This window comes from Haliaeetus albicilla, chromosome 26 (genome assembly GCF_947461875.1).
Source record: "Haliaeetus albicilla chromosome 26, bHalAlb1.1, whole genome shotgun sequence".
NCBI classification, from domain to species: domain Eukaryota; kingdom Metazoa; phylum Chordata; class Aves; order Accipitriformes; family Accipitridae; genus Haliaeetus; species Haliaeetus albicilla.
In genome coordinates this window covers 7,642,186-7,667,334 of record NC_091508.1, presented here as the reverse complement: position 1 = coordinate 7,667,334, position 25,149 = coordinate 7,642,186, and the positions used below count along the sequence as shown (strand labels likewise).

The following is a 25,149-nucleotide window of genomic DNA, read 5'->3' as shown; positions in this document are numbered from 1 at the left end:
GTGTGTGTGGGAAGAGCTCAAAAATAGCACTCGTTTAAAAAAAACTGGGATTCTAAAGCATTCTTCTAGGGTCTCACTCCTGGTTTGGCTCTGGCCGGGCCAATTCCAGGGTGTTCACCCTCGAGGGGTGACAAAACGGGAAGGCAGAGCGTGGCCCGTGTCCGGCACTCTGTGAGGGATCTGCCCATGCCTCCAGGCCCGCCCCCCCGCCAAGACAAGGGTCAAATAAATTGTAATATTTCACTCCAACCTCCCCAGAGCTGAGCGAGCCCAAGCCGCTCCCGCCGCTGCGGGCCCGGGCACCCGCCCCGCCGCGGTCCCGCTCGGCACCGCTTCCTCCCGCTTCTGTGCGGGACCGCTCAGCCGGCCCCGGGCCCCGGGTCGCGGAGGCGGTGGCCGGCGCTGCGGGAGGGACGCGGGGCCGGGGCGGGCCGGGGCGGGCCGGGGCGGCGGCAGGAGCGCGTTGCCTGGCAACCGCGAGGCACCCAGGGGCGGGGTCGCGAGGCGCCGCGGCGCAATGACGCCATCGGAGCTGCGCCGCGCGGGGAGAGGGAGGGGGGGGGAGGGAGGCGAGGTGTGCGGGCCGGGACCTCTCCCCGCGGCGGTGAGTGCGGCCGGGCCGCCCCGGGCGGGCGGCGACGCGTTTCGGCGGGGAGGCCGCGCCGCAGGGGGTCGCGGGGCGGCCTGCGGCCGCCGGCGCGGCGGCGAGCCGGGCGGGGCAGGGAGGGAGGGGAGGGGAGGGGAGGGGCGGCACGGCACGGCGCGGCGCGGCGGGAGGGCGCCCCCTGGCGGCGCGGCGGGCGGGCCGTGACATGTGGCCGTGCTGGCTGTGCCCGCAGGTGCCGGGCGCCATGGCCCCCCCCAAGGACATCATGACCAACTCGCACGCCAAGTCCATCCTCAACGCCATGAACGCCCTGCGGAAGAGCAACACGCTCTGCGACGTCACCCTCCGCGTGGAGCACAAGGACTTCCCGGCCCACCGCATCGTCCTGGCCGCCTGCAGCGACTACTTCTGCGCCATGTTCACCAGCGAGGTCGGTGCGCCCCGAGACCGCGGGCTGCCGCCGGCCCTGGGTGCTCCGCGGGTGGAGGAGGAAGGGCCGCCCAGTGCTCGGGCTGCTCTCTGTCAAGCTGCTCGGCAGCCGGGCCTGGATCCCCTCGTGGGGGCCCGGGATCCCCCCGTGGTGGCCCTGGGTCTCTCTGCATCCCCTCGTGGTGGCCCAGGATCCTCTCCTGGGGGCCCTGGAGCCCTCTGGGTCCTCTCCTGGGGGCCCTGGAGCCCCTCGTGGTGATTCTAGGTCTCCTCACGGTGGCCCCAGAGCCCTTTATCATGGCGTGGTGGGAGTTACCAGCTGCAGTTGGGACCGTGGTCCTGAATCATTGTCTGCTGCGTGACCAACCTGTGCACCAGAGAGCTGCCGGGCTGAGCTGGCAAACTGGAAGGCTCTGATACATTTACTGATTTGTCTAGTGGTGGTTTATGGTCTTCGTGCTTCCAGGCATCTTTCTTGCAGAGGGTACCAGCCCCACCTAGGGCAAAGCTGAGTGAGCTGTGGTGTGCACCTTAGAGCGGGTGGTGAATTAAGGCAGCCCTTTAAAACTGAAATGGAGGTATTTAACTCATGTTCTGGTCTCCCTTTCGCACTGGCTGATCAGCTGGTACATGTTGGGTTGTGCTGTTGCTCTTGCGGAGAGGATGTAACCTCTAGCACTGGGCTTGGGGGTGAGACTATAAGCTCCAGTTGCTGCACACAGCAAATCTCGCTTGTGAGGACCTTTGCTCTCAGAGTACTTACTGTATTGACTCGTACTAACTGCGTGCTATTTTTCTGAATCACTGAGAGGTAATATTTGAGCTAAAGCTAGCACTCATTCGTATTGTTAAATATGAGATACTTTGCCTGGCTTTGTCTTTTAGAAGTTTGAATCAGTCTTTGTGGCTTTTTCTTACAGAAGATGCTTTCCTTGTTCTAGCAGCTTCCCCATTAGCAGGGAGAAAAATTGCTAAGTAGCTCAAAGGTCCTAAAGACCTCCCTGCTAGCCCAGCAGTCCTTGCAGGAGAGAATAATTTTCTTCATTGTTTTATCCGGCAGTGAACACTGTTGGCAGAGCTGTCTGTGTGCCTACTTCTTTCAGTGCTTGTGTCGAGTGAGCAGGTGTCTTAGTTTTCATAGTCCTGTGCAAAACCACCAAAAAAGAGGCATATGTAGACTGACCACATACTGATATATTTTCTGTCCATGTCTTCATGAAATTTGTCGGGTTTATGCTCTTTCTCTGCATAAAGGAAATTTAATTTAAAAAAAAAATACGCAAAGCAAATTCAGTCCCTGGAGGTTGAAATTCTCTGTTTATCAATAGCTTCAAGGTGCACAGCAGTGTAGCAGACTGTCTCTGCTTCTTTGTGTTTGCCTCTATGTTCCTGTCAATGCTTTTGACTTCCTGGACTTTTTCTAGGCAGTCTACAGAGATCTGATCACTCTGTGTGCTACAGAACATTCTTTGTGGCTGCTAACAAAGGCTGAGGATTGGTATACTTTGGATCTAAGCTGAGACCGTCTCTCCTTCCTTCTTTATACTCTCATTTTAACTGTAACATTGTAGTGACCTTAATTCATAGATGTAATTCTTCCTAGAAAAATAAATGTGCTCAGTGGGCATGATTGCTCGATCTCTCACGCTCCCAAATTGCCGCTGCTTTAAGGGTTTTACTTCTTTTGCTTAGTTTGTATTTCTTCCAAATTTGCTTTTTCATATGGAAACCCCAAAATGACAAACCTGCCAAGTGGCACACACAATTACCGAGTGTTTGTGAGAGCGTTCTTTCCAGGAAATGACAGCTTGGTAAGCCTCAAAGTGGACCTGCTTCCTATGTGTATCAATGGCAAGTATGTTGGTGAGTGCAGTGGGACAGCATTTGGTCACTCTCCAAACAGTTGTGGGTACAGAGTGTTTTGGCCATGGCTGTAACTTGAGGGAACTCAAAATGCCGTATTGCATAATGGACCAGGAGTCTCTGCGAGGGCTTCCTTTGCATTTCCTCGCTCACCTCCTGTGAATCTGGGGATTACTTTGCTAGCTGTAATGCATGGCTTTTGTCAGACGTGGGCTACACAAGGCTTTGTTCAGAACTGATCCCTGGCTTATGTCCACTGTCACTCATGATGATACATCTGCACAGCCAGTGTAGCACTGAAACTGTCATCAGAGATTATCATCATCAAGAACTGTGTTTGCCAGTCCATGCATCTCTGGTTTCCTTCTTTCTCTCACTTCTGACTTTAACATTTACTTTAAAAAGTTCTCAATCTTACTTAGTCTTAATTTCTTCCCATTTTCTGTTCCCATTTTCCAGAATGAGAGAAGCCACTGATCACCTGTTGAACCCCTGGCTTTTCACAACACTTTACCCCTGTGCTGAGTAGTGTGGGAAAACTGAAAAGCCCATCAGTTTTACCTACAGGGTTCTTCCTTGTAGTGAAAATTGAAGAGCAGTTTTAGTAAATGCTCCCCTGGATCCTAGTTCTGTACTGGCATTTCTGTCTTTGTTTGGACAAGCTAGCATAATTCAGGATGTGTAAGAGCTGATTGTTGGCTCCACCTCAGAAAGAAACTAGTCTGCCTTCTCTTGGAGGGTATGTTCTAGAAATTGAAGGTGTTTTTTTCACCTAGAACTTGGAGAAATATTCTTATTCTGAAAATAAACAACTTCTGTTTCCAAGTTCTTACAAGGTCATCTTCACTGTACTGTAAACGCCTTCCAGGATGCAGTGAGCCACGTATTAGCACTGTCATGCCAGCATTTCTTTTCCCCTATAGGTGAGAAGAAATTGAAGGGGTTTATTGCAATATACTTTTGTGTATCTGCATTAGTGAAGGCAAAACCAAGAAGTGGCCTTAGATAAGAAAGTGGATCCAAAATTTTAGGCCTATTCTCCTGCAGAGTGAGTTACATGATTTATGGATGGAATGGGAGACATCAACATTATGTTTCACAACAGAGCCATGAACTGCAGCCCTTGCCTTAAGGTTTTCAGCAACGTAGGCATCCTGGGATAAAAATCCTGCTGTCTCCAGGTGACTCACCTTAATTATGGGAAAGTGTTTTCCTGGATGCTGCAATTGATTTCTGGATCTGTACTGCTGCATGCTTTTTATGATGTGTTAAGAAATATGCTTGTATTAGGGAGTATCAATCCCTTACGGCTTTACTTCCTGCTGGTTAGCAGAACTCTGATATTAAACAACAAAGGGAGAAACTAATCTGAAATTCTAACAGTAGAGGTGTAGAGAGATGTCTCATACCACTAAACACCTACAAAAGGAAAGCTGCTTATACTGTTTTGATTAGCATTGTATGACCATAATTTTGCATTGCTTCTGAGTCCAAATATGTGGATGTCTTGATAAAAGAGGGACTCTCTCTGTCCCAACAGCACAGCGCTAAGCACTCTATACAGTTCTCTAACACTGCATATGCAGTCTGGAGCTACAGCTCAGAGTCTTCATGGGATGTTCAGAATCAAGTTGTCTCCTCTCTGATACCCTTCTTTAAGGTATGATGCTAGGATCCCAAGTTATTCTGCATCACATACATTGTGTACCTGAAATATTTTCTTCCTTCCAAGCAATCTTAGCACGTGAGCAAACTGTGAGACAAATAAAAACCAAGTAGTGGAGTGTAGCAGAGGTACAAGGAAAGCAGGAGGTGATCGTCTCTATAGTATTAGTGTTGTCCCCATGGTTTGTGTTTTGATCAGCAGTCTAAAGAGAGTATGTGCATGGCTGATTATTGAATATTGGTTGTGGGGACAGGACAGTTCTGACCTTTGGTGACATCTGTGTCCTTTATCTGTTGTACCAAACAGCTTAGTCTTGTTTTGGAAATGTTTTGTCTAGCCCAAGTTAGGAGCTCATTTTGGCTTCTAAATGCAATGCATGGCCTGTCATACAGCAGGTCCGACACGGTAGTTTGCTGTTCCTTTCTGACTCTGGATGCCATAAAGTTCGTTCACTGTGTCAACAGACTTGAATGGCCTCTTCCCTCAAATTACTTTGAGTATCACCATTACCTCCTGTGTTTCTCTTCTCTACAGTGAAGCATATCTCTTTGCATCATAGAAATGTCTCAGTCTTAGCAGAGACATTTCTTTTGCTGCTGTGTCATCAAATGCCTCTGCAGGAATATCTTTGACTGCTCTTATTTTCTCTACTGCTGTATTACCTCCTTTTTCCCCAACTGTGGCAGATTCTAAGCCAAGTGATCATGCTTCCTGTTCACTGAGTCTCTGCTCAATCTGTCTGTAACCAACTTCAGGCTCATTCTTGGCAAGAAAAGTCAATGGCTTTCATCTGAATCATGCTTGCACTGATACTGACTACTTCTTCAAAAGTCATGGGAAAAAAGGTTGGTTTTGCTGCGTGCTGCATGGAGACAGCCTTCTGAGGTCCATTCATACTGATGAGCTTGCAGCTATGTGCAGGGTGTGATTAGTGAGTCCACCTGCTAGCCCATTGTTCATGAATCATCAGATGCTGTGCCAGCAGCTTCGTAATGGATGCACTGAACCACAAAGCTGATGCTTTGTGAAATATAATCTCAGTTTTGTACCTATAGAGGTGCAAATTTGGTGGATTTGCAGAATTTACTGTTCCCAAAGATTGACTGTTGAGAGGGTAATATTCCTTGGAAAAAAAATTTACTCCAAGATTATGTATCTTGGAGGTGATAAAATGGTCAGGGAACAAAGTAGGATTGTATAAGTACCATTACTGTATGTACTATTGTTTTCTTTTCAAATGTTTAAGCTAAACCTACATTTAACCTTTAACTCTGAACTTTCTGGCCTATAAATAGTTATCCTTTTTAGGAACCTTTACCATAAGCTTGCAGAATGGATCAGGAATTGACCAGTTAGGAAAGAGTTTGATTTGGTTTGATTTTAGAGTGGAGTGGTGAGGTGGGGACTCCATGTACACTGCAGTGTGTCGTACACATCCAGCCCAGGGAGGAATCCCCCTGGACTGTTCCTTGTAGTAAAGATTGGAGTTACTGCATGGAGGAGGGAGTTTAGTTGCCTTGCACAAATGACACACGTAATCTCTGCTATCTCTAATCTCAGCTTGCTTGTTTTACAATGCAGTTTGACTGTTCTCCTGATCCCTAATGAACTTTGTCTCTTTTACTCACCCTGTAAGTGAATCCTGTAGGGAAATTCCCTCCTTCCCTTATTCTTTCAGTGAGCACAAGAAGAGAAGGGACAAATCTCTGTTGAAACCTCTCGTGACAGATAACATTTTAAAAAACTGCTGACCGTTGTTGGCCATTACTGAAAAATAAACCTTTGTCTCCCTTCTAATTTACAGCTCTCAGAGAAAGATAAACCCTATGTAGATATCCAGGGACTGACAGCCTCCACCATGGAAATCCTGCTAGACTTTGTATATACAGAAACTGTTCACGTGACAGTAGAAAATGTCCAAGAATTGCTCCCAGCGGCATGTCTGCTTCAGCTGAAAGGTAATTGCCAAGTATCAGCACAAATTGCACGATTAGTGCTGTTTAGAGATTTGGTTTGTCTGACCTTCTGTAAATGGAAGACAGATTGTGGGAGGCATGATATTTATAAGTACTTATGTCAAACTTCTTCTGTTGTCTTGTGCGCTGTGGTCTTATTGGTAGAGGAGCTGACTTGGGTGGAAAAAAAGATGATAAAACAGGTTATTGTTCCATGTTTTGCGCTACTGTATTTCTGCATGAGAATTCCCAAGAGGAATTGTGGGCTGTATAGCACATAAAGGTTACGGCTCAGTCAACTTATAATAATAAGCAAATCCTACGTGTCATTTGACCTGCCATCATAGCACGTCTGGGTCGTTAACAGACTGGTTGATGTCATTGCACATGCACCTATGGAGCTATCCCAGGCAATTATCCCAAATCCCAGGCAACTATCAAAAAGACATTGGAGAAAACCTAGAAATCTGGTATGTCCACTAGCATATACATTTTTTGTTTATAATCCATGAAGCTGCGTACAACTCACATTTGAGTCTTTTCCTAGTATATCAGACTTACTTAGTTTTTGCGTTTAAATAGAATAGCCAGAGATCAAAACAGCCCAAACACGTGGTCTACTGCTTGGTGTTTTCACGTCCCTCCAAAGAAATACTTGCATGTGTGTGTTTCTGTAGTATTTTTAAGCTTGTTATTTCAGTTGGATTTTCATTATTGTTTAGAACTTTCTTTTCTGAAGCCCTTTCCAAAGCAGTGGATTGATAGTAAGCATGCAGTGCTCATTCACCCCTCCAATTTTCCGTAGGTGTGAAACAAGCTTGCTGTGAGTTTCTAGAAAGCCAGCTGGATCCATCAAATTGTTTGGGCATTCGGGATTTTGCTGAGACACACAATTGTGTTGATCTAATGCAAGCTGCAGAGGTCTTCAGCCAGAAACATTTTCCAGAGGTGGTTCAGCATGAAGAGTTTATCCTCTTAAATCAAGAAGAGGTTGAAAAGCTCATCAAGTGTGATGAAATTCAGGTAAAACCTGAAAAGTACCGTTACTGTGCAAAGCATTGAAGTAAAACATTGAAACCAGTCAGAAATCAGTCCATACTTCTAGGGTGGACTTCTCACACAGTTCCTGAATTTGAAATTTAATTTCCAGGAAGCTGCTTCTAATTTTTTAGCCATGTAATCTGAAATTGATCAGTAACATGTAGCTACATGTAACATGTAAGAATTTGTTGTCACACAAGTGTTTCTTGCAAGTAAAACAATCACAGTTAGTTACCTCTGCAGAGTTCTTGTTCCCTTGTCTCCTTCTTTCCCTGGAGGAGATTTCAGAGGTTACAAAGACAAGTTGTCTCAATGCGTACATTTCAGAAATACACCCAAGACTTTAACTTCTATTTGTAGACCTTTGCATGCTACTCAGCAGCACAAAGAATGCATATGTCATCCCAGGCATTTGGGTGTCCTCTACTTCTACAAGCAACAGAATGCATCATGGTTCAGGGTAGTCTGACTCTTCAGGGAGTTATATGCAGATTTAGTTCCCTTAAGGTTGGTTTCTGGAGGATTTACTATTTGGCTGGAACCTGTCAAATACTTTTTTCCATGACATTCTATGAATAAGTTGAATGTTCCTTGGTAATGGGGAGGGGACTTGATTTTTTTTATTGAGATGGACTTTGTTGAGAGTTGATATTTGCTTCAGTTCTAAAAGAAGGGATTGAAGCATTCTTAGAATGCACTCTTAGAAGCAAACCAATGTGAGTGATATCTTTGCTGGAATTCCTGAAAAGCCGATACAGGGGTAGCCAGGGGACAATTCTTGATGTATGCCTTGAAAGTGGCCTTCAGCCAAGCTGACATCCTGTTGTTAATAAGCCTGCTTGAGAAAGAGTATGCAAGATAGCAGTGAAAGACCTGAGTGTATTCGGTGTTTAACAAGCCGCAGATTTAATGCTGTGAGGGTTTGAGCTCATGTGGGTTGTAGTGAGTACTGTCATAATGCTTCTGGACAGTGAAGAGGAAATAATGAGGAACTTGAGAGTGACCCAGCTAAACTAATCAGATGATCCACACAGGCGAAGTAAAATTCATTGTGGATTGGAAGGACTGATTCAGGCCTTGCAGACACACAGCAAGGTGTGCATTCATTGTAATACCTTAAGAAGGTGAAGGGAGCAAATCTGTGTGTTGCTGTGCCAGTGCAGAGGTGGTGTGCTGTATTAGAGGGTACTGAGGGAGCACCCTCGTAAAATCCCCTGGCTGTTAGAGAAGTATAATGGCAGGTCCTTGCTGTGATGCTGTGTTTAGTGTTACTCATCGTTTATCAGAAAACAGAAATGATTTCACGAACAACGTATAATGGCAGGTCCTCGCTGTGATGCTGTGTTTAGTGTTACTCATCGTTTATCAGAAAACAGAAATGATTTCACGAACAACAAAAATGTTAAATATATCAGAGGACAGTCAGTTCAGGAGGGAATAAAACGATGTGGGACTATTGCATTTAAGGAGGAGGTGGGGAAGATTGGAAACAATAAAGTACTCTGCTCTCCTTTTGTGAGCTCAGCTTGTCCTTTCCTTGTAATTCAAATAAAAAGAGGCCATTTCAAATTATACTGTAACAAATATAAATCAATGGCTTGGAAGAATTGCCTTACGTAATTAACCTCTGTGGCTCCCTGCTTCAGAACTTTCTGCAACAGACAGCTTCAAACTGAACTTCAAAGTGGACCAGTCATATATCGTTGGGAAGGCTCAATCCTCGTATTACAGTATCTACTTTTATCTTCACATTTAATAACAGTTGACAGACCTCATGATAATAAATTCATGTCTGATTTGCTTTTACATTGGATGATCTGAAGATGTGCAAAAAGAAAACCAAGCCTAAATAATATATTACAGAGCTTTTTACAGTTCTTTCGGTTTTGGTAATCATAGGTGTCCAAACCTGAGGAACCTGAGGTTCTCTAGGGGTATCAGACATAAATGGTTTAATCGGTGTGATCTCTGGAAGTGGTGTAAGTACCAGCATGTGCTGGTCCTAAATGGAGAGAGAAATAAACTAGCCAACAAATAAATTAAACAGTAGAAATAAACAGTAATATTCACGCCCTGAGGTTCTCCACTCTGAAATCCAGTTGTTTATGGTTTCTTAAATGTGGATTGAAATAAAAAAAAACCTTAAACGTACCTGGTATGGCTCAGGTGCTAAAGGAGCAGTGCATGGGCAGGGGGCTGCAGGGGGTTAAGCGAGACACTGCTCCGTAAAAAGGAAACGAGATTCTGATCATCTTTATGATGGTACTTTGCATTTTGCAGGTCTGCTGAGAAGTTGGGGGAGCTGCCTTGCTAGTTACTGCCTGTCACTGCACTCTCTCATCAGTGGTGGCTCCCAGCTTCTGGCTCTGCTGTGTACCATAAAGCTCACTTTTCTGGCACTCATACTGCCAGTTGTTGATCTCAGCTGTAAGGCAAAAACAAATGCAGTTTTAAGGGGGGAAAAAAAAAAAAAGGGGGATTTCATAGTGCTTGTAAATACTGCTCCTGGGAATTTCCATAACAGGCTCTTACTTGAAATGTCCTGCTCTCTTGCTAGCTGCGAAGCAGTGTCAACAGCCTGGAAGTTGTCTGTTCCATGGCAGTAGCTGAAATATTATCCTGCAGTCTGATCAGTGTGTGCTTCCTCTTTCCAGGTGGACTCCGAAGAGCCAGTTTTTGAGGCAGTTATAAACTGGGTGAAGCACTCAAAAAAAGAAAGGGAAGCATCGCTGCCAGAACTGCTGCAGTACGTGCGCATGCCGCTTCTCACCCCCCGCTACATCACAGACGTCATCGACACCGAGGTATAGGCAGCCTGGGCCCATGGACACAGAACAGCTGGGAGCCAGTATCTGTGTGTGATTGCCATGTTCCCTAGTTAAACTCCTACTGTCCTAACAGAACATGTTAAAAGCTGCTTTCTCTGCTGATGCTTTTTGATGCTGACACTATGGAGTTGTCCCTGTTCAGCAGGAGTGCCCAGTGTTTTATTCAGAAGTAGTTTGCTGTGCCAGCAGTTACAGCATCCTACTTTTTAGCTGGAAGGGTGCCCCATCCAGAGCAATTAGTCAGTTGTCTCCTCTGATATATGTAGCACCTTTCTGTTGTCATCCATTATAGTTTCTAACAAGTGCTTTCTGCCTTTCATTCATAAGCAGCAGCAGGTCTCCTTCACTAGGCTGAAGGCTGATGGCATGCCATCCTAGGGAGGAAATGGCTCCTCAGAAGTTTAGGTGCAGATGGCAAGCATGTACCTTTGAATGAGAAGGACAGCAGGTGTGTAGGTGCCGGGCCAACACAGGGCTAAGAGCCGTATCTAATACTGCTTCTTTGTGTGGCTGGGGTGTTGCAGAGGCAAACCAAAATGTGGATGATGACAAGTGATAATTAAGCTTTTGCAATGGAAGTTTAATTCCAAACCAGAAGTGATGCTGCCCCCATGAAAGGTTTGACAGGAAGGCACAGAGAAATTCAAACCAGCGTTCTGGTTTGATGGCGATGTGAGATAATCAGTGGTTACTAACCCTTGTCACCTGACAGGTGCTGAATAACATTCTTCTCTACATAGAGAAATGGCTGATTTAGCAACATTCATCTCTAATGTGATACAACTGCTTTTTAGGGATGTTCTTAAATAAGGGCAGCTAACAGGCAGTTAAGTTGTGCCAGAACTAAAATATGTTTAGTCAGATTGTTATGGTCCACTTTAAACTGAAATTGAAACTAATGTGAAAGGGACTGGTACCAAAACAATTAGATCTGTTCCAAAACCAGCCTAACACGGTGTGTACGCAGGGCCTCAGGTTTCTTACTGCACAGAATGGCCTCTCCAGTCTGGGAGTGACACACACTGGTGGGACATCATCATCTCGGCATGGAGAGTAGAGTGTTGGCCCTGCATGGCATCATCTCTGAACACCCTGGCCTTCTTGCACAAGCACCAAGAACTTGTAAAATAAATCTTAACTTATTGCAGCAGCATATAGTGCCAAATGCCCAAAAGGGAACTGAACGCGAACATTCAGGGGAGGTTGGTCCAGGCCCTCAGCCAGGGAGGGGAATTAAACAGCATTATGCAAAGAGAAGATGAGACTGTACTTGGGCTGCAGGACCCCCCCCACTTACTTTAAAGAAGACCTTACTACTTCAAGCTAATAGATCCAGCTAAACTGCTTCATTGTGCTGTGCTCCTTGTTTCTTCTTTGATGGCAGGTGCATGCTGAGAGTTGATTATGTGGGGCAAATCCAGCCAAACTGATCTCAAGTGTAGTTTCACTGCCAGTCCCCCTTCTCAGCCTTACTTCTGCTGGCTTAAATGTAGCAGAAGTGGCTTTTCCTTAGTTTTCCAATATAGTTACTTTCATTGCGGAACCTGCAGTGTCAGACTTTGTGTGAGAATTGAGCCATATCTTTTCAGCTGCAGTTCAGTCTTAAGTTGTCTTTGCATTTCTTTGCATGCAGTATTTGCACCATGACGCTAATAGCCACAGCCTGCACACAAGGCATTTTTATGCTGTCTGAACTGACGAGCGTTGGCTTTAGGACAGTTCTTATGAGGGATCTTAAAATACATTGCATGCACCAGCGACTCATGTTTTTCCTCAGCCTTTTATACGATGCAGTCTGCAGTGCAGAGACCTCGTAGATGAAGCTAAGAAATTTCATCTTCGGCCTGAGCTTCGGAGTCAGATGCAAGGACCCAGGACAAGAGCACGTCTAGGTGAGCAGCAGAGGAAGGGACACTGAGAAGGTCTGGGGCGTTGGCAGGTATTGTATTATACACCATGTCTAGTGCCTTGTAGTTGCACTGAAGTGCTTCACAGCAGTAACTTGTCAATCCACAGTCCCCAGTGGTACAGGAAAGGGACTAGAGCAAAGGACAGAGGTATGTTTTATTCAGAGCACAATTGCTTAGTGGCAGTGTGGAGACTAGTTGGTTGCCTTTAATCCTAGGCCTCTGCTGTAACCATAAAACCAGTTTTCTGAGTTGTTGGTGCCTCCAGATATGTTTGTCTCAGCATGCAGCTGCCCATGAAGTGTGGGAAGAGTTTCTTCCTGTCTAAAAAGGCAGGTATCGGTGTCAGAAACAAAAAGCTGTGAGGTGAGAGACAGCTGTGTTACAGTGAAGGCAAGTTTTCAGCAGGGAATCTCAGAGGGGAAGGCACAAGGAGGGAGATGGAGAGGTCCCTCTTTCCTTTCAGATGTACTTTTTTTTTTTTTCCCCCTAGTCTTATTAAGGCAAACAAATGATGATTTCTTCCTCTATTTCAGTAACTCCTACCAAGCACAGTCACTGAATGGTTAGGAAAATGCTTGGTTTAGGGGTGTAAGCACTTGAGAGCAACATAAACAGTAGGAATGACCTACAGAAGAAGGAAAACTATTTTAATGGCTTCTTTATGACTATGGCTGTTCCTCACATGATGCCCCCTGTCTTACCTTCAGACTCACTCTCTCAGGACTGTCTCTGCCATGCCTTTATCCCGGGCACACTCACAGGGCACTGCCATCAGTGCCAGCATTGATTCCTTTTCCTGCAAGCAAACCTACCTGCATGTTCTCTGGTGCTGCTGCTTTTGTAGTGGAGAGGGACCCTGAAAAAACCCTTCGTGGCCATTTCCTGTTATTGACAGTGTTTTAGGGGACAGAAATAAGTTTAACCACTAGAGGAGGAGGGCAAATTAGGTTTGTCAGAGAGACACATTGCTTAAACTTTTTTGGCCTGAAGGGAATGTTATTATGATGTGGTTTGACCTCCAGCATAGTCCAGGCCACAGCATGTCTCCTGGTTTTGTGGGAACATCCTACATTGGTTTCAATGACATGCAGTTCAGCTCAACCTGTCATTTTAGAAAGACACGTTTCACTTTGTTCTTAGTTGAAATGCTTCACCTGATAAAGGAGACATTACAAAACTGTTTTATTGTTTAATTGTACATAAAGGAGACATTACAAAACTGTTTTATTGTTTAATTGTACAGGTTTAAACTGTGCACCTTATTGCTAAGGTCCATTTTCTGGATTCAGCCCTACCTTTTTTAATTGATTCAATACCATCTGCTGTCAGCAATGCTCCTGTCATGTGTCACTTTAAACTGTGATCAAGTTGTGTATTAACTTTCTATGGGATAAACTGAAATGATTGCACTTTTAGCTATTAGACTGTACAGGAAGCTTTCCAAGTTGTTGTTGTTGTTGTTGTTGGAGCTCTTTTGTGAATCCTTCCCAGGTTTGGGGGTTTTTTTCATTATTATTCTTCATCTGAGATGACAGATGTTTTGCTTTGTGACAGACAGGGTCTTGTTAAATCTTTGTTGTTTGGTGTTCAGTCCTTCTGCAATGAAAAGCTGGACAGTTCTCAACTCTAGTAAAACTTCCTGTTACAGAAAGGGCCCAAGGGATCCAGAGGATGCTCATCTATTTTTAAAACCATGATAGAAGCCTACCTTCAAGGTAATCATTACAAGGGAAGTTAAAACTCTCCAGGTCACAAGTCTTATTTAACTGTCAGGGAGAAAATAAGAAAAGTTCAGGGACCATCTCACAGAAAGAAAGTAGAGGGAAGGCAACTTTGAAATAAAATACATATAAATGTATTTTATCATTTATGAAACAAATTAAATAAAATACATATAAATGTACATATAAAATACATACTGGGAAAATATTTCATTAATTTTTCAGGCTTCAGTCAGCCTGACTTGTTTCTCGGTGAAGTGGTGAACAAAGGTGCCATCTGGTCTGGATGTCACTTGCAAATGAGGGGAGAAGGCCTTGTTTTGTGAGGAGGCTGCAAGAAAGCAGCCATCCTCCTTCAGCTTTCATGGGGTGGTAAGAGGTTTGGGAAAAAAATCATGGAAAGAATACGAAAGAAGATATAAACGAGCCAACTTCAGCACCTAACTTAGGCAGCTTGTCTTCTCAAAGTGCCTCTAATATTAGGAGGAATAGCTGTCCAGCAGACAGCTCCTAACACCTGAGTTAGTCTTACTGCCGTGCACCCTGGAAGGGTTTCTCTCTCTTCTTCCCCACTGTGGATAGAGGGAGTCCAAATGCCTGTAGCCAGGTTAGGTGCCTGCTTCACAGTAGTGATGAAAACGGGGATTTAGAGGCAGCTTGTTGCACCACGGAAGGCTCTGTGTTTCTTCGAGTGTTTCCCTTGAGGTGACCCTTTGATTGTGAAGGGATTGACTTGACTTTGCTCTCCCTTTTTTCTCTAGGAGCTAATGAAGTCCTGCTTGTGATTGGCGGCTTTGGCAGCCAGCAGTCACCTATTGATGTTGTGGAGAAATACGACCCAAAGACTCAGGAGTGGAGTTTCTTGCCAGTAAGGAACCATTTTTGACCACCACTGGGTTGAACAGGCTGTGATCAAACACTGATCCTGTAGCATCAGCTATATAACATTCCTCTTTGGGCTATCCTTTGTGTTCTGCTTAGAATTTCTGACAGAAATTCTTTAGAGTTGCTAAGATTTACATAGTGAATGCTGAAACTGCTTCACATTTGCAGATTTGCTAAGTAAGCTTTGTATAAGAGGTGGTTGTCTCATTTCTAATCAGATGAGCCTACAGAGACCCACATCTTTTTTGTGGGAGTGAGAGCTATCATGTTTCTTATCGAAGTGGTGTTAAGCTTTAAGGTTAGTGATGATACTTGAAATGTCAGTAGGAATAGTATAATCAGTCCTGCTTTCAGGCAGACTGCATGATCTCTCTGGTTTCATTGTTTCTAAGCATAATGGGAGATAGTAAGGAAGAGAGAATTCCTGCACTGAGGACTATTTCTACCCAAATTTAAAATCACCTTTATCTGTGTGAAATGGTGGAGAACTGCCTCCTCTTTAATATCACTAATCACAGAAGACCCAGTATCACCTGGTGTCCCAAAATTCTGTTCTTTTTTGGATGCTAAAAGCTTCAGGTATTTTCATCAAATATTCTGAGTCTCCACATTTTCCCATTAACAGTCTCTGCAGGGAGCCAGTGGGAGGCATGCAAACGTCTGAGATGCATCAAAGATTCAGTAGCAGCATAAGATAAATGACATTTAGTGTAAAATGTTTTAGTGCAAAGAGACCTGGCCATGAGAAGAGAGCATGGCAGAGACAGAGTACAGGCAGAGGAAAGCAGACACAGTCATTAAGGCTATATCTTTTAAATCCATAGTGCTGTTTGCCTCTGTGGTACTGGGGCACTTTCCAAAAGAGCAGCAAAAGAGGATGGAAGAACAGCAGTTGGTCTCCATGCATCATTGTTATTTCCTCTCCTTGACCTTTTTGGTTTTCTTACTGTTTTAGAGCATTACCCGTAAGAGGCGTTACGTTGCTACAGTGTCCCTGCATGATCGGATCTATGTGATTGGGGGGTATGATGGTCGCTCTCGTCTCAGCTCAGTGGAGTGCTTGGATTATACATCAGATGAGGATGGTATCTGGTACTCCGTGGCTCCAATGAACGTACGGCGAGGCCTGGCAGGAGCCACGACCCTTGGAGGTATGTACTGGTCACTGTACTGGCAGGGTAGTACAGCCTGTTCAGTTCTCGTCCTGAAATGCCCTGAGCTGGTATGTGCCGAGTGGGATGGCTCCGAGGGAGGAGATGAGTCTGAAATTCTGCCTTCTCGTCATTTGGATGTATAAGTGGAAAACTTGCCCACATATCCTGAGAGGAGCTCTGCCTCCACTTCATTTTTATGGCATGTGTCTGTGCATCAAGGGAAAGGAACACTATGATGGATTATGGAGTGGGAAGCTCTCGGGGTGGTGACAGTGTCGCATATTACTGAGCGCAGGACACCAAGTACAGCAGTAACCATCCAGCACTCGAGAGAGGCTGAAACTGGAGCGTGTGCAGAGTAGGATTCTTAGGACAGGCTTGGAAGAAGAAAACTACTGAGCAAACCAGAACACTTAAGCTTGCTTATGCTGGCAAAGCAAAGGCCAAGAGGAGATATGATTGTTCTCTATGAGTATAAGTTGGCACGAGAAGGAAATGGGCAATATAAGAATTGAATAACAACAAATGGTTATAAACAGGTCAGGGAAAAGTTGGTGTGGAAAGGAGAGGAAGTTTTCTAGCCACTAAAATAGCAGTTGCTCTAATGAATATTCTGTGCTTTAATGCATATATTAGAATATCTTCTTAATAATTAATATTGGTTAAGTCTTATTAAGTGTTATTTAGATTGTTAATAATCTATTATAATGAAAATTCTGTTAAAAATGCATCTGCTTTGAAGATGACAGATTTGTGAAAACATTGCATGAATTAGTTTCTCCAGTATAAGGGACCTATCTTGATGATCCAGACAAGTCTTTTGGATCTTCTTTCCTTTTGCTACCTGTGTGTTTACTACCTTGTAAGCATTTACTTGTGGGAGGTGCTGACATGATGCTAGTGATAGGCAGGGTTTGGCAGTGTTTCAGTAGGTTCTGCAGCATGGAAAAAATAACTGGGGCGTGTGTGTTCCCTTTCATCTATCAGCAAGAAGCAGATGTAAGGGTCAGATGGGTTTTGTGTGTTTTGTTTGTTGGCTCTATGTGCAGGCTAATGTAGTGAGCTCAGGTGAGGAGGCTGGGTTTGTCTCAGCTCCGAATGTGCCAAGATCCATAGTTTTTCCTGTATTTTGCAGTCCGTGTTGTAGTTTTGCTCCATCTGTGAGGGCCTTCTTGGTCCATGTGCATGCTTGATACATGACTCGCTGAGTCCAACCTCTGTCTAACATTGCAGACATGATCTATGTTTCCGGTGGGTTTGATGGAAGCCGACGTCACACCAGTATGGAACGATACGACCCTAACATTGATCAGTGGAGTATGCTGGGAGACATGCAGACAGCACGGGAAGGAGCGGGGCTTGTTGTGGCTAATGGAGTTATCTACTGTCTCGGTAGGTATCCTTAGGACCTCTAGGCATTCTGCAAATACTTGCTTTTTACAGAAATGACAGCGCAGATGCTGTCTGTGGGAAGCACCAATTATGTCACGTCCAGGTAGAAGAGAAGGTTTAACTTCACTGCACTGGGCACTGCACCGCTCTGTTGGCAAATGCAGCCTGTCCTCACTGTTACCATCGCAATGGCTTAGACTGGAGCTGCCATATAACTACAGTAAATGCTGTCAGAAGCAAATTGGACACAATCAGCCAACATTTGAGGGATGGCTGAAGTGCGGGGGATAAGCAGTGCCAGCTGAGGTTTACATGGACTGGGCAGTGGCTAAAATGCCCTACAGATGAAGCAGATAGCCACAGAACAGAGGGTCCATCTGCTCCACACAAAGCAACGTTGGTTGTAGTGCTCCAGAACTGTATGCTGAGCCATATGTTTTCCAGCTCCTCTCTGTAGCACTCGTTTCATTTTCAGAGACCCACACCAACTGTGAATATGGTGAAAGTGCTAGAGGGCAAATCACTCTGAAGACTTCAGTAAGCTTGTTCTGTAGGTACACCTTCTGGGCCTTAGAAAAGGCAGGCCCAGTGCTGTACCCACATTTGTTGCAGTCCTGTTCCAGTGGAGTCACAGATACTGGATGCTGGTTTATGGGTTTCACTTCCCTCTCCCAAATTCCTCTTCCTCACACTGTCCCCTGAGGCAGATGCTCCTTTGCTGAAGCTGCACAATGAGATTTCTCGGTATCCTCTTGTGAAACAGCTCCATGTAGCCTCCTAGCGTCAGCTGGCAGCTGTGGGCTGCAGCACACAGACCCTGAGCCAGCGCCAGGTCTGGAAGCTGTACATCTGCTTTAATGGGATGGCATCAGCATGCTCAGAGGCAGCTTTGGGCAGTGCGGTACTAACCTGGTTGTACTGGTTTGGAGAGGTGATGCTCTCTCCCAGCATGGCCCTGTGCAGTGCAGGGGCAGAGCTCGCTCTGACCTGGTTCCAGCCTGGCCTTGCAAGCTGCAGGGATCCTCTTTGTTCTGCCAGCCCCAGTGTGCTGTGAGTTGTGCTGATTGCAGTGCAACACTGTGCTAAGGATGAACCAGGCGTGTTATTGCTCTCTATGCAGAAAACATTTTCCAGAAGTCAGACCCATTGTTTGCTCCTGTATTTTGTTTCAGGTGGCTATGATGGGCTGAACATACTGAATTCTGTAGAGAGGTATGATCCCCACACTGGACACTGGACAAATGTCACCCCAATGGCCACTAAGCGCTCAGGTAAGAGCCGACAGTGCCTTGTGGTCAAAATGTTTTGTGCTGCACTGAGGAAGCAGTCACTGCTGGTTTGTTCTGCTGCCCTGGAGGACGTTGACTCACCCCAGTGGGTGGTTTGATTTTGAGAAGGGATGATTTTAGGATATGCTGACTTAACTCCCCAAGAGAAAGATTAATTTTCACATGCCTGATGTCTCTATCCCATGCTAAGATGTGTATAGAGGAATATGGGGGGGTTATAGGTTACAGGGTGGGAGAGAAAGTCTTGTGTGACTTCCATAACTAGGAACAGCACATGGCTTGGAGAAAAGCTAGCAAGGAACGAACTACAGACCATAGTGCAAGACAGTGAGACAGTTTGCTAAGTTGGTGCTCATCAGCTGCACAGGACATGGCAAAGGCAGGAGTGCTCTGGCAGGCTAGTCCTTCACCTCCTCTCTGCTTTGTGAAATGCTGAGCCGCAGCTCCTGGGGCAGCAGTAACACAGAGAGCAGCACTGCCAGAGCAGTGTCACTCTGCAACAGTCTTATGCTAATTACTTGAAACATGGTGCAGTCACACATGAATTACCTGCAACTAACTCTTATTTTGTCTTTCCTGCTTGGCATTCTATCTAAGCTTTAAGTTTGGCAGCTGTATCTAGGAGAAAAATATAGTTTAAATCCTACTTTTGGAATAACTTTCTGTCTCAGCTCTCCTTCATTTCTCAAAGGAGTTCTTGTGGGGCTTGTGCAGCTCCTGTGTGCTCAAGTGTTGGCCCTCTGCTACCGCACTGTGCCTCAGGCCACCTGCCCCAGACCTTTACGGCCGTGCTAGCGAGCAGCCATGGCCTTGCTCAGCCACGTGTGGATGGGCAGGATGCTCAGTGCCTCCACAGCTTTGTGGTTCTCAATGGTGTAGTTCTGCTGTGCTTACAGGCTCTCTTCCAAAACTGTTTTGAAGTTGCTTTTTCGCCAGTTCTTTCAATAAATGCCCTTTACAATTAGCGTAGGCAGCATTGTTTCTGTTTGTTGTCTGCTGCAGCGTTCTGGTTTAGGGACAAGTGCTGGTTACTCAATTAAAACTGGTCTCTGTTCTAAACACATTTAAGCTTTCTTGTTCCTGTAGTGACATTTACCAAAACCCCAAGCTTTAAATAGTTACTCCTGTGACAGGGCTATTCCTGTTAAGTGTGGGTTGGAAAGTATTTCCCATATGCCAAGAATGGATTTGATTTAGAAGTTGGTTACTTTCCACATCCGGGAAGACCCCCCCATTCAAGCACAAGAGAAAATCTGTGGGTTTTCCTATGTCAGAGGCAACATGCAAGACCTATCCGCGGATCTCTAGAAAGCTTAAGGATGAGACAGCTTTCCCCAAGGGGTCTGTTGTGTGCACCAGAGAAGATGGCTTTGGGCAAGACCAAGAGCAAAGAGTTCAAGGGGAAAACCTTTTATAAGAAGGGTTTCCCAGGTCCATGCTAGTTTCCCACAAGACTTGGACGCTTTTGGTAGCAGTGCCTCGGCCCGCAGAGCAGGTTCCTCAGTACCAGAAGTGAGCAGGAACGTTGTGAGGCTCTTGACCCTGGCACTGGCTCAGCCAGGTTCCTTCCTTAGTGCTGTGACCTGGAGCACCAAGATCTGAAACAGGGCTGTGCCCAAGAACTTTTTTGACCCACGTTTTTGTGCTGCTGCTCTGTGGTACTAACACCCCTAACTACTAGTAGCTTAGATACCAGTTGCACTTGCAACCTCCATCCTGGTGTCAGTTCCAGTCCATCCATCCTCGTGACCTTGGACCCTCTAGAATTTATTTTGCCCCAAGGCTTTGACACTCTTTCTAGAGTTGTCTGCATGCAGGTCTTTGAATTCCAAGAAAGACCAGGACTAAAAGTAATCTTGCCTTTACTCACAGAGATTGTCTCCTCCTTGTTTCTCTTCATCTCTTAGGACAAATTCTGGAGGTAGGCCACCCCTCAGAAACCACGGCCATATTGCATTGCTAGACCCAACTTCCCTGATTAGGCCTTGGTCTGGTCTCTCTTCTCAGCCAAAGACTTCCTCACTGAAGCCATCAGAGAGCCCACTGGGGCAGCCTGGCCACTCCCAGCTGTTTTGGTGCTCTCAGCAAGGACAGACAGTGAAAGTGAGGTTGCATTTAGTGGAACAGAAAGTCTCTTATACCCTGTTTGTAGAAGAAACAGATAGGTGCCCAAGAGCTGCAGGTAGCTGGCTTGTTTCCTTTGGGATATTCATCAGTGCAATGTGTTGACGGTAACAGCCTGGCAGGGTTTACTCTGCTCTTGAGATGCAGCTCGAAACAGCAACGGCTGTCGGCAAGAGCACCTAAGGCCAGTAAGTGCATTGTTATCTTACTGCCTTCTTTGGTGCTTTACCTGAAGGGGGCTGCAGATGAGAAACAGAGGCTGGCATGGGTTTATTTTCTGCTGTTGTCATAAATTCCCAGTTGGGCCAACTGCATTATTGACTGCTTTTACTGGGTCAGGTGAACAGATGCTTTGGTCACTTACACCTCTGTCACTGTGCAATGGACACCAGTTTTCATTTCCCTGTCTCCCAGAGGAGCAACATCAAAGAAATCCCTTCTCCAGCTTCACATGGAGCAGCGTCATTCTCCTTGCTACAGCCAGGGGCTGGGTGACACCAGGGAGCCAGAAACACCAGAGAAACCTGTCTCCATGTTGACAGAGTCCCAGCCAGCAACCTGCCAGCAGAGTGAGCCTTGTGCTGGTCTGTTCAGGGAGTCAGGGTGTCTTTCAGCCAAGGTGAACATCTCATGTTGCTAGTGCTGCCCTGGCTGCACTGTTGCTCAGTCCCCCTTATGCCAGAGATTCAGCAGCATTTGGTACAGTTACAGCTTTTCATGTATCATATTGGAGACAACAACAGAAGGCACTGGGTTATGACAGCTCTTTTGTGGGAGATGTAAGAAAACATCCTCTGAAGAGAGAGGAACTGACCTAGTTCAGGCTTGTAACAGCAAGCCCCGGGCATGGTGCTGACAGTGTCACTCATGGGTGTAACTGTGCCATCTTCTCTCTCTCCAGGGGCTGGAGTGGCTCTGCTGAATGACCATATTTATGTAGTTGGTGGGTTCGATGGGACAGCACATCTCTCCTCCGTGGAAGCCTATAATATTCGCACTGATTCCTGGACAACTGTAACAAGCATGACAACTCCCCGCTGCTACGTGGGGGCCACTGTGCTGCGGGGAAGGCTGTATGCAATCGCTGGGTAAGTGGCTGCCCTGGGCTGCAGAGGGAGATGCCCTGCATGTCTGTTTGCTGGAAGAAGCGAGTTGAGGTGACACAGCCTGTTGCCCTGTCTCAGGTGGCCTCTCCTCACATTTACATTTCAAGCTTTATGAGAGGAGAGAGCCCACAGAGTCACTGTGCCCAAGCTAAATAGGCAGCATGATGGTCCAGGGCCAAGACAGGCAGGAGAGTGGCAGCAGACAGCAAAAGGGAACCTAATGCAGTGGTTTCATTTCAGTCCGTTCCTGCTGTATGCAGCTGTCCATCCTCCCAGGAAGGGCTCTGAACGCCTCAACCTCTTTAGTGGCATCCCTCACCTGTAACTTTCTCTCCTTCCAGATACGATGGCAACTCACTGCTGAGCAGCATTGAGTGCTATGATCCCATCATTGACAACTGGGAAGTGGTAACCTCCCTGGGGATGCAGCGCTGTGACGCTGGAGTCTGTGTCCTTCGGGAGAAGTGATCTGGAGGGAATTTACAAAGGACATCCTAAAAAGTCTCGGCTGGAGGAAGAGTCCCAAGTGATTTGCAGTGACTGTTGTTGAGAGTTGTGGATGCTGTGGAAATAGGCACCAGAACAGCAGCTTTCTGTGCTGCTTTTGACTTGAGCATGTGCATAAACGTGTTATCTCAGCAGTCATTTGAAATCGGGGGCTCTGTGTGAAGCTGGAGAAAGGTGGTGAAGTAGGTCAGGAGAAGCTGCATTCTCTGCTGTTCCTGTGGCTAAGTCTATCGGCAGAGCAGAGATGGCCCCAGCCTTGGTGACAGCCAGCCTGGTGAACGCTTCTAAGGACATGTACATACACAACTGGGTGGTCTCTTCAGCCACTGCAGGACCACATGGGTCCTCTGGTTGCTCTCAGCCACGTGGATGTGTGAGGGTGAATCCAGCTGCTCTTATGTTCCAGCTTCAAATCATCTTGTACATACTGAATGTTGAAACATGCTCCTCAAGCACACATCAGTGCAGAGCCAAATTGAGTGAGCGTGTGTAAGAGGGTCCTGCACTGTAGCTGTGTCTGCAGGTTCCTCACAGGTCTGCACACAAAAGGAGTCGCAGATTAAAGCTGTCAACTACTGAGACCCAAAAGCCTGAGGCTGCAGGGGGCAGAGTGCAGGAGGAAAAGCTCATTGCCTGGTGTAGAAGCAGGTCTGCAGCAGTTGTGCTCAGCAAGGTTCATCACATCATATTTCCCTCAAAAAGCTTGACAGATCCAGCTACAAAGCACTGTTTTCTGGCAGCGGGAGCCTTGCTGTGATGCAGCAGTGCCTTTGCTCCCACCCCTGTGGGGAGATCAACCTTGTAAAGGCTGAGGCCCTGAAAGTAGGGACACAATTCCTACTATCCCTGTAGATCTTGCTGGTGAGCGACTGGGGTTTGTCCCTGAACAAACCTCTGTCCAGTGCACCCACATCAGCCTTTCAGTCAAGTTCATTGTGTAGATTTTCCTTTTAGCTAGGATTTTTCTGCTTCCAGGGCTGATTTGGAGTGACACCCATGATTCTGTTTTGCCCTTTGTTCTCAGCTGTTTATTGTCCTGCCTCGTAACTCCACATCTTCTTACACTAGCTATCCTTCACCTGCCCCACAAACCCCAAGTGAGAGCTTCATCACTGGCTCACTAGAGCACTCTCTCCTCAGCATGTCTCCTGCCTTGCTCTGTTTCTGGGAGCATGGGCTCTCCTCTGCCATCAGCTTGGCCCCTGCAGTGCCTGGGCTCTGTGTAGTGCTGCTCGTTGAGCTTACTGCTGACTCCTTGCTTGGGGGACAGGGTGGGATCAGGGATGTGGTAGCATGACTTAATTATGCACTTTCAGCCAATGCTCTGACTTTCTGCGTTTGTTTCTATCACACAAGTGTTCTGTGGTTTTGTTTCCTATGTTTATTTTTTAATGAAAATATAAAGAATAAAATATTTCCTGAGCCAGTGGGAATTTAGCTTCTGTTCTCTACCTTCAAGACATCTGTCTAACTACTGTGTGGAGGATATGTACAAACACCGTGTTAAACCAGGCAGCCACCATCAGCTGTGCCTCTGCCCTGCAGCTTCAGTGTGGTAGTAAAAACCAACTGCTCCATCTGTTGAGATCCACGGCACAAAAACCTGTCGGGCCTGGAGGACTTGCTAACTGGGGGTGAATTTCTTGCAAGATCTGCTTGAGAAGACTGTGGCAGCAGAGATGAGGAAAAGGCTGTGATAATACTGTTATAATAGAGCCCACAGCTGCAAAAAATAACAGCTCCTTTGTCCACCATGGAAATGTGGGATGAATGGAGCCCAATATTAATTCATCTGTCAATGGTGAAGCTACAAAATACACCTTCTGCTGATTTCAAGGCAAACTGCAGCATCCTGCCCCAGCAGCCTTTGATGACTGAATGCCCTCCCCACTGCCTGATCCCCTAGTAAACACCTCGCCCATTAGTCTAGATTTTAAATAGCCTCTCCTGACACATCTCCCTCAGGATGAATTTCTCTGTCACTCTTTAGCCAGTGAGAAGTAAGTAAGGAACCAAACAGGTAAAAGGCCCCATTTGGGAGAGTGCAGTGTTCACAAGCACTCACAAGCACTCACTGATTTCGTATGTGGATCTGCCGTACCCTGTGTACCTCTGACACCTGCAGGGAGACAGACACATAGAGGGGGAGTTTCCAGGCTCCAGTACTGAACCTGGAGCTGTCAGTAGCTCCTCTCCCTTCCCTGACCAGCCCTGCTCTCCTGCAAAGGCCTCAGGTGGGATTCAGCTCCAGAAGTGGCTAGTGCTGAAAAAAACCATGTTGGGTGTGTGGTTCTGCTGAAGCTCCGCAGACTGAAGTGCCAGCATTGGAAGTGGGTCACAGCAGGACATGAGACGCCATTACCGCCCTTCTGGGACAAGATGTACTGAAGGGTTTGAAGGGGAACTGGCATTTCCAGCTAGATAATGAACAATATAAATCTTCCAAATGGTCTGCATCTGTGCATAGCTGGAGATGAGAAAACTTACAGGCTACTGTTGAAGGTAAAACAAAGGGTCAAAATGTTCTGCTTGAAAGAAGCTGGTATTGATTCTCACAGACCAGTAAGAGTGAAGCTCTGCTCCATTAATAATCTAGGAGAAAATGCTAAAATGCAGAATTTTTGACACCAGACAGCTCACACCCAAGAACGTTATGAATTGGCTAAAGACCC

At 46.2% G+C, this 25,149-nt stretch overlaps 1 protein-coding gene across 2 annotated transcripts; it reads left to right on the top strand.

Annotated features, from left to right (window-relative positions):
• Window positions 1-478: 478 nt before the first annotated feature.
• Window positions 479-23,910, top strand: KLHL12 (kelch like family member 12). 2 transcript variants are annotated; one of them, XM_069772015.1, is made up of 12 exons: window positions 479-604; window positions 840-1,037; window positions 6,370-6,523; window positions 7,326-7,543; window positions 10,216-10,365; window positions 12,167-12,281; window positions 14,782-14,888; window positions 15,861-16,056; window positions 17,293-17,451; window positions 18,624-18,722; window positions 21,766-21,952; window positions 22,312-23,910. In XM_069772015.1, exons 1-12 carry the CDS (start codon window positions 518-520, stop codon window positions 22,436-22,438), a joined length of 1,797 nt encoding a protein of 598 aa, XP_069628116.1. In that variant the 5' UTR covers window positions 479-517; the 3' UTR covers window positions 22,439-23,910. The 2 variants fall into 2 exon arrangements, with proteins under 2 accessions (XP_069628116.1, XP_069628117.1); XM_069772016.1 differs by lacking the exons at window positions 479-604; window positions 840-1,037 and adding an exon at window positions 1,594-1,614.
• The last annotated feature ends 1,239 nt before the right edge of the window (window positions 23,911-25,149 follow it).

What these genes read in the sequence shown, in the direction of transcription:
- KLHL12 (XM_069772015.1), top strand. Translation starts at nt 518, where the DNA reads ATGACGCCATCGGAGCTGCGCCGCGCGGGGAGAGGGAGGGGGGGGGAG. An exon ending in CGGGACCTCTCCCCGCGGCG is followed by an intron (nt 605 to 839) that starts GTGAGTGCGGCC and finishes CTGTGCCCGCAG; the next exon opens with GTGCCGGGCGCCATGGCCCC. An exon ending in AGGCTGTATGCAATCGCTGG is followed by an intron (nt 21,953 to 22,311) that starts GTAAGTGGCTGC and finishes CTCTCCTTCCAG; the next exon opens with ATACGATGGCAACTCACTGC.